This window comes from Pseudorca crassidens, chromosome 11, assembly GCF_039906515.1.
Source record: "Pseudorca crassidens isolate mPseCra1 chromosome 11, mPseCra1.hap1, whole genome shotgun sequence".
Taxonomy (NCBI): Eukaryota; Metazoa; Chordata; class Mammalia; order Artiodactyla; family Delphinidae; genus Pseudorca; species Pseudorca crassidens.
In genome coordinates this window covers 80,915,754-80,929,619 of record NC_090306.1, presented here as the reverse complement: position 1 = coordinate 80,929,619, position 13,866 = coordinate 80,915,754, and the positions used below count along the sequence as shown (strand labels likewise).

At 35.8% G+C, this 13,866-nt stretch overlaps 1 protein-coding gene across 7 annotated transcripts in view; it reads right to left on the bottom strand.

Annotated features, from left to right (window-relative positions):
* VEZT (vezatin, adherens junctions transmembrane protein) overlaps positions 1 to 13,866 on the bottom strand; it is an 80,775-nt gene that overhangs the window by 27,139 nt on the left and 39,770 nt on the right. For 3 of the 7 annotated variants that reach the window (XM_067697578.1, XM_067697583.1, XM_067697580.1), the window contains exons 4-7: positions 10,485 to 10,660; positions 8,029 to 8,304; positions 5,170 to 5,319; positions 1,216 to 1,363 (exon numbers count right to left, since the gene is read on the bottom strand). In XM_067697578.1, the coding sequence (XP_067553679.1) occupies positions 1,216 to 1,363; positions 5,170 to 5,319; positions 8,029 to 8,304; positions 10,485 to 10,660 (750 nt within the window). The remainder of the gene's footprint in view (positions 1 to 1,215; positions 1,364 to 5,169; positions 5,320 to 8,028; positions 8,305 to 10,484; positions 10,661 to 13,866) is intronic. The other 4 variants (XM_067697579.1, XM_067697584.1, XM_067697581.1 and 1 more) reach the window with 3 other exon arrangements.

Genomic DNA, 13,866 nt, shown 5'->3' with positions numbered 1-13,866 from the left:
GGAGCAACAAAGCCCATGCACCACAACTACTGAGCCTGTGCTCTACAGCCCGCGAGCCACAACTACTGAGCCCATGTCCTGCAACTACTGAAGCCCACGTGCCTACAGCCCGTGCTCAGCAGCAAGAGAAGCCACTACAATGAGAAATGAGAAGCCTGCGCACCGCAAGGAAGAGTAGCCCCCCCTTACCACAACTAGAGAAAGCCTGCACGCAGCACTGAAGACCCAATGCAGCCATAAATAAATAAATAAGTAAGTAAATAAACAAACAAACAAAAGAAAACAAAAAAAGAATCCATCTGCCAATGCAGGGAACACTGGTTCGAGCCCTGGTCCGGGAAGATCCCACGTGCCACGGAGCAACAAAGCCCATGCGCCACAACTACTGAGCCTGTGCTCTAGAGCCCACGAGCCACAATTACTGAGCCTGCAAGCCTAGAGCCCGTGCTCCACAACAGGAGAAGCCACCACAGTGAGAAGCCTGTGCACCGCAACAAAGAGTAGCCCCCGCTCGCCGCAACTAGAGAAAGCCCACGTGCAGCAACGAAGACCCAATGCAGCCAAAAATAAATAAATAAAATTTAAAAAAATATATATACAGCATTTAAAGTTTAGAAGTTTAATTCTTATGTAGTCAAATATATCCTTTTATGTGGTTTTTAATATATGAAAAAATTCTTGTTCCATATAAGAATTTTGGAGATTTTCCAAGGAAAGGTGCTGATCTTGTAGGTTTTTTACCCATGTTTGTTGAAACAAATGGCTAGTAAATAAAATCACTCATATATTGGGTTCCTACTAAATTCATTTATCTTCAAACTCTAATTTAATATAAGAAATGCCTATAGTAAGAATTTAAAGTATTTCAATATCAGAACATAAGGATCTCCTCTATTCATTCATTGATTCATTTATTTATGGCTGCACTGCACAGCATGTGGTATCTTGGTTCCCTGACTGGGGATGGAACCTGTGCCCCCTGCAGTGGAAGCGCAGAGTGCTAACCACTGGACCGCCAGGGAATTCCCACTCTTCATCCAATCTTCACAGTGCTGTCCCTCTTTAAAGGCAGTTTCAAAAACATCAGTAAGGCTATTATGGTAATGGTATCCAGCAAACAACAAAAGAAACAGGTGCACCATTTATATTCAGAAAGCACAGGCACAATCCAAATGCATCTATCTTTTCAGCCCTTCCCATCCATGAATGGATTACCTTCAATGCAGGCAGGCTGAAGCCATCTGTAAGGTTATGTGCTTCTTCTTCTGAAATCTGCTCTTCACTAAGTCCAAGGCCCAGCTCCTTAAAAGGCACCACACAGATGTAGTTGGTTACATTGTCACTCTCAGAGTTCAGGGGGTAGGTTAAATTAGGTTAAGGCAATCAACAAAGCCTTTTCATTAAAGCATAAAGAGTACAATAAAACTGTCCAAAATTACCTTTACTTATCTTTGTTCTGAACTTTGAGGAGATTTACATCAGTTTTTTAAAAAAGAAACTAATCTTAAAATCTAATATATTAATATACCTCAAATCTTACAGGATACTTGAGAATAAAATGTCTTTATAGCTGGAGAATTAAAAGTTCAACTCTTCACAAGCGCTAAAGTGCTAATTTAGTTATTTTTCGCATCTACCTTTTGAAACTGTATTATGTACTTTATTGTATCGTGGCTCAGGCCCTTACCACTCTACAGCAAATACTTCCTCTTTTCCTCCAAGTCTGCACACTGCAGGACATCATTACCTGACCGTTACCTGAAAACATGAACTACTGATGTAAGTAACACTAAGCCTGTTCCATCAAGGTTGCTGACATAGACTGCTGCTGTTTCTGCCTTCCTCTTCCTCATGCGCATCTATCAACATTATTATGTGACTTCCTCCTCTTTCATTGTTTTTGTAAAGAATTATATCCATACAATTCTTGATATTTGAACTCTTCATGCATTTATAACATATCCCTATTTTGTCGTATTATAATAATCTTTTGATATAGTACTAGGCAGAATCTATAAATATTCTATTTGTGAGATTGGTTTTTATTTGGAACTGAGATTATAGTATCTGCATAAATAAAATAATGTACTGTAGCTTTCTATCTAAACTTTTCTATGGTCTGAAATAGTTTTTTGTTTTTTTTTTTGCGGTACGCGGGCCGCTCACTGTTGTGGCCTCTCCCGTTGCGAAGCACAGGCTCCGGACGCGCAGGCTCAACGGCCATGGCTTACAGGACCAGACGCTCTGCGGCATGTGGGATCTTCCCGGACCGGGGTACAAACCCGTGTCCCCTGCATCGGCGGGCAGACTCTCAACAACTGTGCCACCAGGGAAGTCCCTGAAATAGTTTTTTTTTTAAAACTACAATATCATCTGGACGAGATAAAAATTTTTTCATTCACTTAGTTTTTGAATAAGTAATATATTCAAAGGATTAAAAATTTATAAGGTATTAAGGGGTATAGTAAAAACTGCTTCCTACCTCTATCCCTTAGCCACCTAGTTCACCTACCCAAAGGCAAAGGCAATCACTGTTACCAGTATCTGGTGTATACTTCAAGATATTTTATGGTTATGTACATACATAAAAGGAAATCCAAATATAAATGTGTGTGTATGTGGGGATATATATATATATGTGTATATACACATGCACACACTCTTATTTATCCCCTCATATATACAATCCCTTCTATGCACAAATGGAAGGGTAGTATAAATACTGCTCTGTGCACTTCGCTTTTTTTTTTTTCATTTAACAACATTATTTGGAGATCATTCCACAATAGTGCATCAAGACCTTTTATCACTTTTTTACAGCTGCACATTTTCCATTGTTTACATATATAACCAGGTGCTTTCTTTTTTTAAATGGAATTCTTTTTATTAATCTCCAGTGTCTGAATTCTTCCTAGGTCAGTTTTAGAGATTTGTGTTTTGATATGAAATGATCCATTTCTCCCTACAGTTTCAAAGTTGTGGCCACAAAGTTACAAAACTATCCCCTTACAATAACTTTAATTTCTTGCTCTGTTCTCATTACTAATCTTGTATATTTCTATTCTTTTTACTTTGATCAGGCACACGAGGGTTTATATAACTTACTGGTCTTTCCAAAGAAATAGTTGGTGGTTACTTTTTTAATTCCTTAAGGTTTCTTATATGGAGAATATGATCCGGCCCCTGCCTACTTCTGAATCTCATCTCATACTCTGACTCCCAACTTACTGTGCTGCAGTCTTCGAGTATGATGGTCCTTTTTCTGTACTCCAATCATACTAAATTCACTCCTGCCACAAGATCTTTATACTCGCTGGTCCATCTGACTGGAACTCCATCTCAATTCTAAGTTTAAATTGCAGGCCTTCCCCTATCATCCAATCAAAAACAGCAACCCACCAATCACTCTCTATCCTATTCCCCTGGGGTTTTCCCCCTTTATAGCAAATATCTGAAAATATTCTGTTCAGTTTTTATTAATTATATCATCCACTAGAAGGCAAACTCCATAAGAACAAGGATCTTTTCTATCTTGTTCGCTGCTAGGTTACCAGTATCTAGATAAGTGACTGGCCCACGGAATTCATACCATCTGCAATCTTTGTTAGGGCCCTCTCAGCCCACCTCACTCCCAATCCCTCACTAAACTATAGGCTCCCCGAGGCAGGGACCATGTCTATTATGTGGACCACTGTATATCTAGTGACTAGCAAACTGCTTGGCATAATATTCACTGAATGAATAACTACTTGCAGTTAACATCCCACACTGTCATATCTCTATTTCCTTCTATATCTTTTCTTCCTTCTACTTGCAATGCACACTTTTATCCTCAAGGTCAACTCCTACTCATTCCTTGAGGGTCAACTCAGGTGTCGCTTCCCTGAAAGCCTTCTGTGTTTTCACAGAAGTCACAGGTCAAGGACATTGTCCTGCTATGCTGGAATGCACCCTGGGCACTTATACTGTATTATGAATATCTACTGACTACACTCAAAAATCTTTAAAAGTAGGTAGTACAGGTTTTTGTTCTGTCTTCCTAGCACATTGCAGGCAGGTATTTAGGTAGTAAACAAATTGAACAGACAAGTTCTTGACTAAAATGAAAGTGCTTTCTCCCAATTTCCAAAGAGGTAATACAGTACAGTATGTGTATGTATGTATGTGTGTGTGTGTGTGTATCTAGATATAGTAAATCTATACATATATAGAAAAGGTTTAAAGTCCTAAGTCCTACAGTCAAGACACAATTTCACCTCTTACTGTGTGACACTGGGTAAATCCCATATAAAGTAGAGATTTTATTTAGTTTTCTCATAAAGTGGAGATAAGAAAATCTACATGGAAAGGTCTGTATAAGGATATAATGATAGAACATAAAGCACTCTGTAAACTTTTAAGCATTATATTTATCAATGTTACAGTACTCAGCATCCTGAAGGTACAAAATAGTTTTTGCATCCCATTTACTCATAACTTACCTAACAAAATTTTAACTAAAATAAAGATCTTATACACTTTTATTTTCTAACAGACCTAATTTCCTGACTTAGTAAATTTAAGAGACAGACTTATCGTCATGCAGTCTTTAAGTGCTTATTATATACCAGACACTGCCTAAGCACTTTATATGCATCAATTCATTTGGTCTAACAAAAGCAGTCAGGAAGATTTTGTTATTATTGTCAGTTTACCAATAAATAAAGCAAGGTACAGAGAGTGAAGAAACTTGCTTATGGTCACCTACACAGTAACTGATTCAGCCAAAATTTAGACAGCCAATCTGACCCTAGAGCCTCTGTTTTTTGAAAGGGGAAGGATTTCCTGTTGCCAGTTTATTTCCATGTCATGATGCAAATTTGTCATGTTCAGTAATTTGAAAAAATGTCTGACCTAGAGAAGCCAGGTTCTTTTGACTTTATTCTTTGGACCAGTGAAGGGAGGGACTTCAAGTGTTTTCCTTGTTAAAAATGAGCCACATGAGAGCAGAACTTTCTTCCTGTCTATTATTGTCATTCCCCTAAGTTTTAAAATAAAAGTGATGATGGAAATCAGCTTCAAAATAGGCAATTTCAGTTTACAGTTAACTTTTATAGGATGCAGCTATGATATCTATATTCAGGACTCTGGAAACATTGCTTATTCTTACATATAGACAGAAAAGGATATTTTTTCAGCATATATAGGGTAGCTAGCCTTGCTGCTTGAAAGTTGGCTCTTACAGTTCTGTAGACAGCTTTCCGAAGACCGATGAGATGCTGACTGGGATGCTGTCCAGCTTTATTAAATGGGCAAGCAGCACTGACCCTGTCAAGCAAACTTGAAAAGTAAAATGTGATACAACTGTACAGGTGTCCTAAAGTTTTTGTTTTCTAAATCCACAATTCTATTAAACTTAGGAAAAAAAATTCCTTTTTCATGATTTTCATTAGAAAATGCTTATAAATATCCCAACTCAGGTCTCATAAATAGATATTTCCCTGACACATATATAGCCACCAGAAAAAAGACAAATGAAAAATTAAAATCTCAAAGAATAAAGGCTTCCTCTGATATGGGGAAACAACAAATTTTAATTGAAATATAGTAGAACTGTAGGAATATTTATGTAAGAAACTGTAACTTTTTGATATAGACACTCTATCTGCCAGAATATACTAAAGTGGTACTACTTTACATTAGTTTTCAAAACCTATGTCTACAGTAAGTATGAAAGCCTTAATTATAAACACTTTCACATTCTTAATATTCATTTACATACGTTCATCAATCGTATTTTTGGTCATTTGTACAGAACAATCAAATACTGTATAGAAATACATTCTGTACATTCATAAAAGTAGGGTAAAATGACTTACCCACCTGCAGCCACTGGCACTTACCTACTCAAAATGAAGTAGGGGACGCAGAAAGATAACAGGACCAGTGGCCAACAGGGGAATGCAAGTAGAAAGGCAAAGTAAGGGTTACTACGTAGTAGCATAGCTACTCTCAAAACTGTTCAAGAGGAGGCACATTTCATAAGCACTTTTCCAAAGATAAATGGGGAGTACCTATTTGCAACAATACCATGTAACATATTATGCTTTTATAAATGAAACTATGAGTGATTTCATATTACATAGTTTTCCAGACAGTAAGTTTTTCACCTAACTAGTAACCTCTCCTAATAGTAAAACAAAGTATTTGGAATTTATAAATTTCTTACACTATAACCACAAATTTGTAAAATAAGACATCTAACTCAAAACTTAAAAAAATGTTAAACCAAACTAAACATATTCAGGCATTAAAAATCTATAAAAAACAGGACAATGACGGATAGGCTTATTTTAAAACAAAGAAATGAGGCAAAGAAGGGTTAAATTATTTGCTAGAGAGGAAAGTTGAGGAAGAATACAACAGCACTAATATTTTCAATATATGGACACTATTGTTTGTATTCCATTTTACTCAGTCTTAAAAATGAAAATATTTCTAAAAAATTATGATTCAAAATTTATTATTCCTCATAATTTTTTCAATCCATTTTCCAGTTAGATGGAGACAAGTGAAGTACAATTGTTCCAAAAATTTTTCTGTCTGTCTGCATTTGAATAGACAGAAGTCATAATCCAGAGGGAAATCATGCCTAACGGGCCCATTTTAGCTCTTCATGCCAATTCTAGACATATGGGTAAAAGTGGGACAATGACAAAAGGCACAGAATCCTCTATACAGGCCTAAGCATTAATTGGACACAGAGCCACTTTGCTTAACCGGTCAGTCCTCTTGTTGTGCAAGTCTAGAATGAAAAGGAGCTATATTACTTACTTAGTACGATTTTTAACTTTTAAAATTTGACACTCAGTATTTGCTACGCTCTATCAACAAAAGTGGACTTTAACTACAATGGAAGGACCAAAATTAACAGACATTAAGGACTGTTACATTTTGAATTAAGCAGAAAGAGAAGTTATAAAATCTCTCTCATGTCTCTGGAGTTTACAACACTGTTCCAGAACACAACAGAGTGAAGAATGAGAGGATTACTGGAGATTCTTCTACTTTCCTGTTTCATGATATTCCAAATACAGCTTTTATGTCAAGATTGTTTAGGTACTACTCTAGAGTGAGCAGAGTGGAGGATGCAATGACTACCCAAGGTTCTTCTGCCCCCCTCTTTTCATGACTTTCCAGATACAACTAATTAAGAGCAACAATTATTCTCTGCCATATACTTACTTTCTCCCACCTATAGGTTGCAGACGTTATATGAGTTATATAAATTATTAAATATATTATACTACAATTGTCATCTGTAAGTGCTTAGCTGGCAGCCTAGTGTACGGGAAATAAGCTTTAGAGGCAGATGGAATGAACTTTAACATTTGCTCTACCGCTTATAATTGTATGCCTTCAGTTGTATGCAAAATTGTCTGGCATAGAATATGGAACATAATTGGTGTTTTCCCTTTAATAATAGAATAAATAGTCTATCCATCTGGTAGCTTGATACACTTAGAGCTAGACTGTTGAATATTTAATTTCCCGTATTAAATATCAGTGAGAGTATCTGAGAGTATCAGTGCCAAAATATCTACTACTATTAACCTAAAGAATATTATTAATACATGGCAAGAGTTTTCCAAATGAATTCTTGTCAGATACATCTATCATGTAAACTGAGTAAAGAGAGCATCTGACGGTGAGTAAAGAGAACAAGTATTTATTGGGTAACTACTGCATGCGAGGATCAAGGCTCTCTATGTTATCTTATGTAATCACATGGTAACACACAGAAATAATCATGATTCTCAAAGCACTTTGGTTTCTCAAAGTAGAAAAAAGAATCATACCACTTATTAAATCTAATATATAATGTATTTATTCCTTCACTTAGCAGTTAACAGACTTTAATAAGTGCTAAAGAGAAACCTAGTTTTTTCTGTAAATGCAAAACAAAAATGAAAATAGGTAATAAACATTCTAATTTAACTATGTAGTAGAAAAGAATTATTTAAAAAATAAAATGAAAAATGAACTCACAGTGTAAATCCTCTGGAAATGACTTCAGTTTCTTGAATGAGACGTAAAGCTTTTCTCACGAGGTTAGTAAAACCTCGGCTATTTGTTGCTATATCTTCCAAATGGACATTGTATTTTTTTAGGGTTATTTGTAGTTTTGCTGTCCTCCATAATCTCAAAGCTCTTATGATCAGATAAACAAATAGAATCACTCCCCATAGCAGCCAGGAAGATACAATCCACCAAGTGGGAAGCATAATGAGCAAACTAATGAAGGCAAATAGCACTGAGACATCCCTAGAATAGAAAAGCCAAAAAAATGATATCCATCAGTCCAGAGAAAGATGAGTTACTTTAGTCAGCAATTCAGGTTTCCTAAAATAGATAAAATGCTAGCTTCTTTATAAAGTATGACTTTATAAAATATGACATTTTAAAAAGTAATATGAAACAGTTAAAAAATATCTAGCACCACTGTCTAGTTGCTAGACACCCACTGTCTAGAGCTAATCAGTTTAGGTAAAGGACATAAATAGGTATCTTCTGAAAAAACCTTTTTTTTTTTTTTTAAGATATGTGCTCTTTAACCTAAAAACAAATTACAGATTTTAAAATCTGATTTTACAAATATAAAATTTAAAAAAACTTTAATTTTTACTAATTTTTAATACTAAAAATCTTTAATATTTGGAGATATCATGAGGTCTTTTCCCCTAAAATTAGACTTTAATTATCTGTGCAAAAACATATAATACCTCAAGAAAATATAAGCATTTTTCCAATTAGAAATAATATATACTTCATGAGTAATTGCTTTGAAAAAAGTCATCTTATTTTATTTTATTTTATTTTTATTTATTTATTTATTTTTTGCAGTACGCGGGCCTCTCACTGTTGTGGCCTCTCCCGTTGCGGAGCACAGGCTCCGGACGCGCAGGCTCAGCGGCCATGGCTCACGGGCCCAGCCACTCCGCGGCATGTGGGATCTTCCCAGACCAGGGCACGAACTCGTGTCCCCTGCATCAGCAGGCAGACTCTCAACCACTGCACCACCAGGGAAGCCCCATCTTATTTTATCATTAATTTTATTTTTTATTTTATCATTAATTTTAAATAACCATCACCGCAATTCTGGAAATATACATATTTATTGCTGACCGTAATATGGACAAGCTTTGTATTTTTACACTGCTTTAACTGAAGTCAAAATATATATGAAATTTTTAAAATTTAGGTCAATTACAAATCTACAGACTAACATACATCATTCAAGCAATGAAGGCTTAGATGAAAATGTGAAAATATAGAAAGAGGTAAATAGAGGGGAGCTGTATCTGAGGATATCTGAAAAACAACATCAACACTACTTGAAGACAGTTATATAGTCAAACTATAAAGAAAATGTAAGAATGCTTCTTAATAAATATTTGCCTGCCCTAATTTCCCTTGGAATCTTTTACTGTTAGACAATATTGGTAATATCATAAAGCAAAATCTCATCATATACTTTTATGTAGTTATAGCAAAGTCTATAACGTATTTATAGGGCTCAGAATTGCTTAATGACATTTGAGGTCAAAGAAAACTTGAATATAAAGTTATAAAATTCTTAAAACCTATGCTTCCTTCTAGCAGCTCCTTAAGTTCTTATATTTTTAAAGGATAAGATGCTTTACTTCATCATGATATCTGAGTGACTACATATTTGGAAAACACCATACTTTGCTATCTATTACAATATGAAGCATTTGTCAATGTGACAGGAAAGACATAAATTCAGAGCACTGAGGCCAATGAATGTAACTGCCCATATAACTTGAACAGTTCAAGCAATAATTTAGTTCACTTAATAAACTCATACTTTAATAGGAAGAGGATATTTACAGTTCTGTATATATAATCCCTTTTTACTATACATATATATTTCTTTTTAACAGATTATGGCCTGAGACTTCTGCATTAGACCCAAATACTTTAAGTGGCTGACAAGTTTTAAGATAGTTTGAATTGTCTATTGTCTATGATCTCTTCTCACCCAACAAAGCAGGAATCAACTGTTTACCTCCATGCCCCATGTCCTATCCTTGGTGCCTCTACAATGTAATTACTACATAATCTATTAATGGTAAAGAAACATAAAGCACTGGCTAGGCCTTCATGAGCACATGTGTATAGGTATATGGGTAAGAGAGATTTTTTTTTTGGCATATGTTATACCTGCTTATTGGGTTGTTAAACACAGCACTAACTATACTGAGTTGAAAATATATAATAATCAAACTGGATATTTTTTCCACCTTCACTTGAAATAGTATTTACTTTAGAAAGGGACTTTTTTTTTTTAACCTCTGGCATATCATTACATTAATTAAAATGCTAAAATGTTTATAATGCCTTTATAATGGAGAGCGTGATGATGGATTTCCTCTGGTAATACTCTGTATGTAAGCAACGGATAGATGTTTTCTGGACAGTACCAAATATTAGGGGTCGCCAGGGAGCAAAGTGTTGGAAGGTGTCCATTTTCCTGTTGTTGAGGTTGCCCTGCAGACAGGACACTGGGATCAAGTAGCTCAATCAGTTCCACATCCTCTTGTAACAGGACTTCCTGTTGCAGGATGGTATGTAGTGAGTCGAGTCGGAATCCAATATCCTTGACATTAAAAGACCGGAAGAGAGGTATTAATACATGCATAATTTTGTATTAAATATTAAGCTCCTACCATGCTAATAAAATTAGAGGTGTTTATTTTTAGTACAGATTCCAAGAAGAAGAAACAATAGTCAATCTATTTTCAGTATGATGGAGAGGGTTTTATTTTCATTATAAATGTGAAACAATAAAGACTGAGGTAGACATTATGGAGCCACATGTGAGTGAAATATATATTTTTAATAAACAGACATGAAGTAATTACAGATTAATAAACCTGTTGAGTTAAGCCTAATTAATTAAATTGTTGGAAAACAACATGGAAAATATAATCCTGTAACAGAAGATGCTGTCCCTGGATGCTGTAACAATATAGCCAATATCTAAGAATTACATCAGCAGAATCAAGGCTTTCTAAAAATGAACATTTAGAATGTATTAAAAATACATCATTAAGGAATATAATACAAAATGACAAAAACATGTGCATAGCACTTTATAGTTTACAAAATGCTTTCACATATACCAGCTTATTTATTCCTCCCTCTTTTCCTTCTACCCACCTATCAAGGAATACATACCAGGCAACATGCTTGACATCAAAAGCATAAAAAAATGAACAAGACATACAAGACTTTACTCTTAGAGAGTTCATAGTCTAACGCAGAGGACTGAAAAGTAAGTGCAAAGAAGTGTGATGAGGTATAACTAGGTTATTATGAAAACGGCATAGAAGGAACAAAACCTGCAACAAAGAGAAAGTAAAAGAGGTGATGCCTAAACTGAATCTTAAAGGATGAACCAGATGAAAGAGTTGGAAGAATGGGATGAGACAGAATGAAAGCAAGTCTCTTCTAGTTTGGGGACCTGCAAGTCACCAATACTAGTTTTTGCAGCGTGTACCTGGTGGAGGGGTGAGAGATGAGATAGCAATGTTAGAGCAATTCTCACAGTAACCCTGTGATGTACATTATCATCCTCCTATCCATTCTATAGAGGAGAAAACTGAAGCTCAAAGAGATTAAGTAACTTTCCAGGATTATGATTTCAAACCCTAAGTCTTTGGTAGTTGATTCTTCTTCCCTGAATATAGTCTTCTCTACCAGAAAATTTAGTTTTATGTTGTATTATACTTAGGAATAGGGAGATACTATTGTATGATAAAAATAAAGAGAATTTCTAATGGACAAGACCCTTAGCAATGAAAGTAAAACCAGTTAGGTCTAGGGTTTGAGGGCAGTGGGTTTGCTCTTCTTAATCATTCCCACACCACAGATTCTAGCCCGAGCTAACCATGAGGACTTAAGCAGTGATCTACACACTACAGATCCATACACTATGCAGTGATGCACTAAGAGCACATACCCTCTTGGTCATGGGCTATACATCACTTTTAGAGAAGGAGAAGAATATTTTTAGTATTAGGACTATTTGGATATATTTCTTTTAATTATCTAAAAAAAAAAATCTCAGTGGAATGCTGATCTTCCTTTTAGCCTATAAGGCTTTTTTACCGTCTACTGATACACCCTGCACATACCTCTGCAGCACTTTTATGGTTCATAGAACTACTGCCTCCTCTCTCTTACAATCCTAACATTAGGAACTACTTAGTTTTTCGACATTCCACTCCACTTTCATAAAGAGAGAACAGCACAACTCACTTTATATTACTCTTAGGGGTGAAGAGGGGGAAGTGGGCTGCAGGGTAGCGACAGCAGGTGGGCAATGGAAGGCAGGAGGGCAGGGGGTGGAGCATGGTAGCTTTTCCAGCAATCCTTAAAATAAACCTTCCCATATTGGCCTTATAATTTGGTTTGGATTCCCCAATCAGACATGACCATATTCAAATACAAGTACTAAAAATAAAACTTTTGCTACAAAAACTTGAAATCAGGCCTTTTATGAGACCTCTAAGTAATTGTATAGGGGTAAGTTTAAAGAAGCCTAATTAAATGAAGGCTAAGGCTGACAGAGGGGGGAGGCTGTTAATGCAGATTGGGAACTCTTCCTCTTCACAGACCCTCTTATGGGCATGCCGCTTAATCAGGAACTCACTTTCTTCAACACCACTCCTTGGCATCAGACCTGTTGCAGAACTGGGATAAAGCCTCCCCAAAACCAGTGTGATTCGAGGCAGTATTAATAGTATGGGTGCTCTGTGCTGGGGGGAGGTGTGCTACGTGAACTTTGGCTCGTCCTCAACAAGTATCAAGACTTAGTGCCTGGGTTTATATTTTGGCCCCACAACTTAAGCAAGTTAATATAACCTTTCTGTTCCAGTTTCCTCATCTGCAAAGTGAGGATAATAACAGTACCCACTTCACAGGGTTGTTGCAAGGATTAAATAAGTAAGTATTTATAAACTACTAAGAATATCTGGCGCACAGTAAGCGCTATGTAAGTGTTAGCTGTTAGTGTTGTTAGTACATATGAAATAATTAAAAATACAATAAAGAAAAGCTCACAGAATACAAAAACTTACAGAACAGCACAGATAATTATTACAAGGTGGCTGCAGAAAATAAGAGATCCAACAGACTGAAGTTTCTAGGAAAGGCCTTGAGGAAGAGCTAGTACTGCTTATTGGAAAGATTCCAAAAATAGAAAAATGGAACAAATTTCACAGTATAATGGTACAAATATAGACATAGAGAATAGGCAGGGAATAAAGAAAAAGGAAGAGTGTATTGGGCTGATGAAAATATTGGGGGATAAAGCTGGAAAGGTAGATTAGGGCCAAATTATGCAGACTCTTTCATGCCAGCCAAAGTGATGAATTGGACTTGATTTGATAGATAGTAGGGATCTTTTTAGAATTTAAACAGAGAAATAGCATGAGAAGATAACTTAGGAAGAATTCCGCTTGGATGGAATGAAAAGACCATGAGAAGCACAGCTAAAGAATAAAGAGATTTCTATTTTGGCCCCTAGGGATGGAGAAGAGAACTTATTCATGTGTCAATATACTTCAATGATCTTACACGCTTTTTAATATATAGTGCTATTTAATAAAGCTGATGAGGATCAAGTGAAATAATGTATGATAGCACTTTATAGGCTAAAAAGCACTTAAAAAGTGCCAATACCACTAACATCATACTTGCTATAAAGGAATTTTTTTTTTAATCTTTAAGAAGAAAAGTATTACCTTAATGAAAATGAACAATGGTAAAATGTTCAGATATCATGGAGCAATTGCCAGT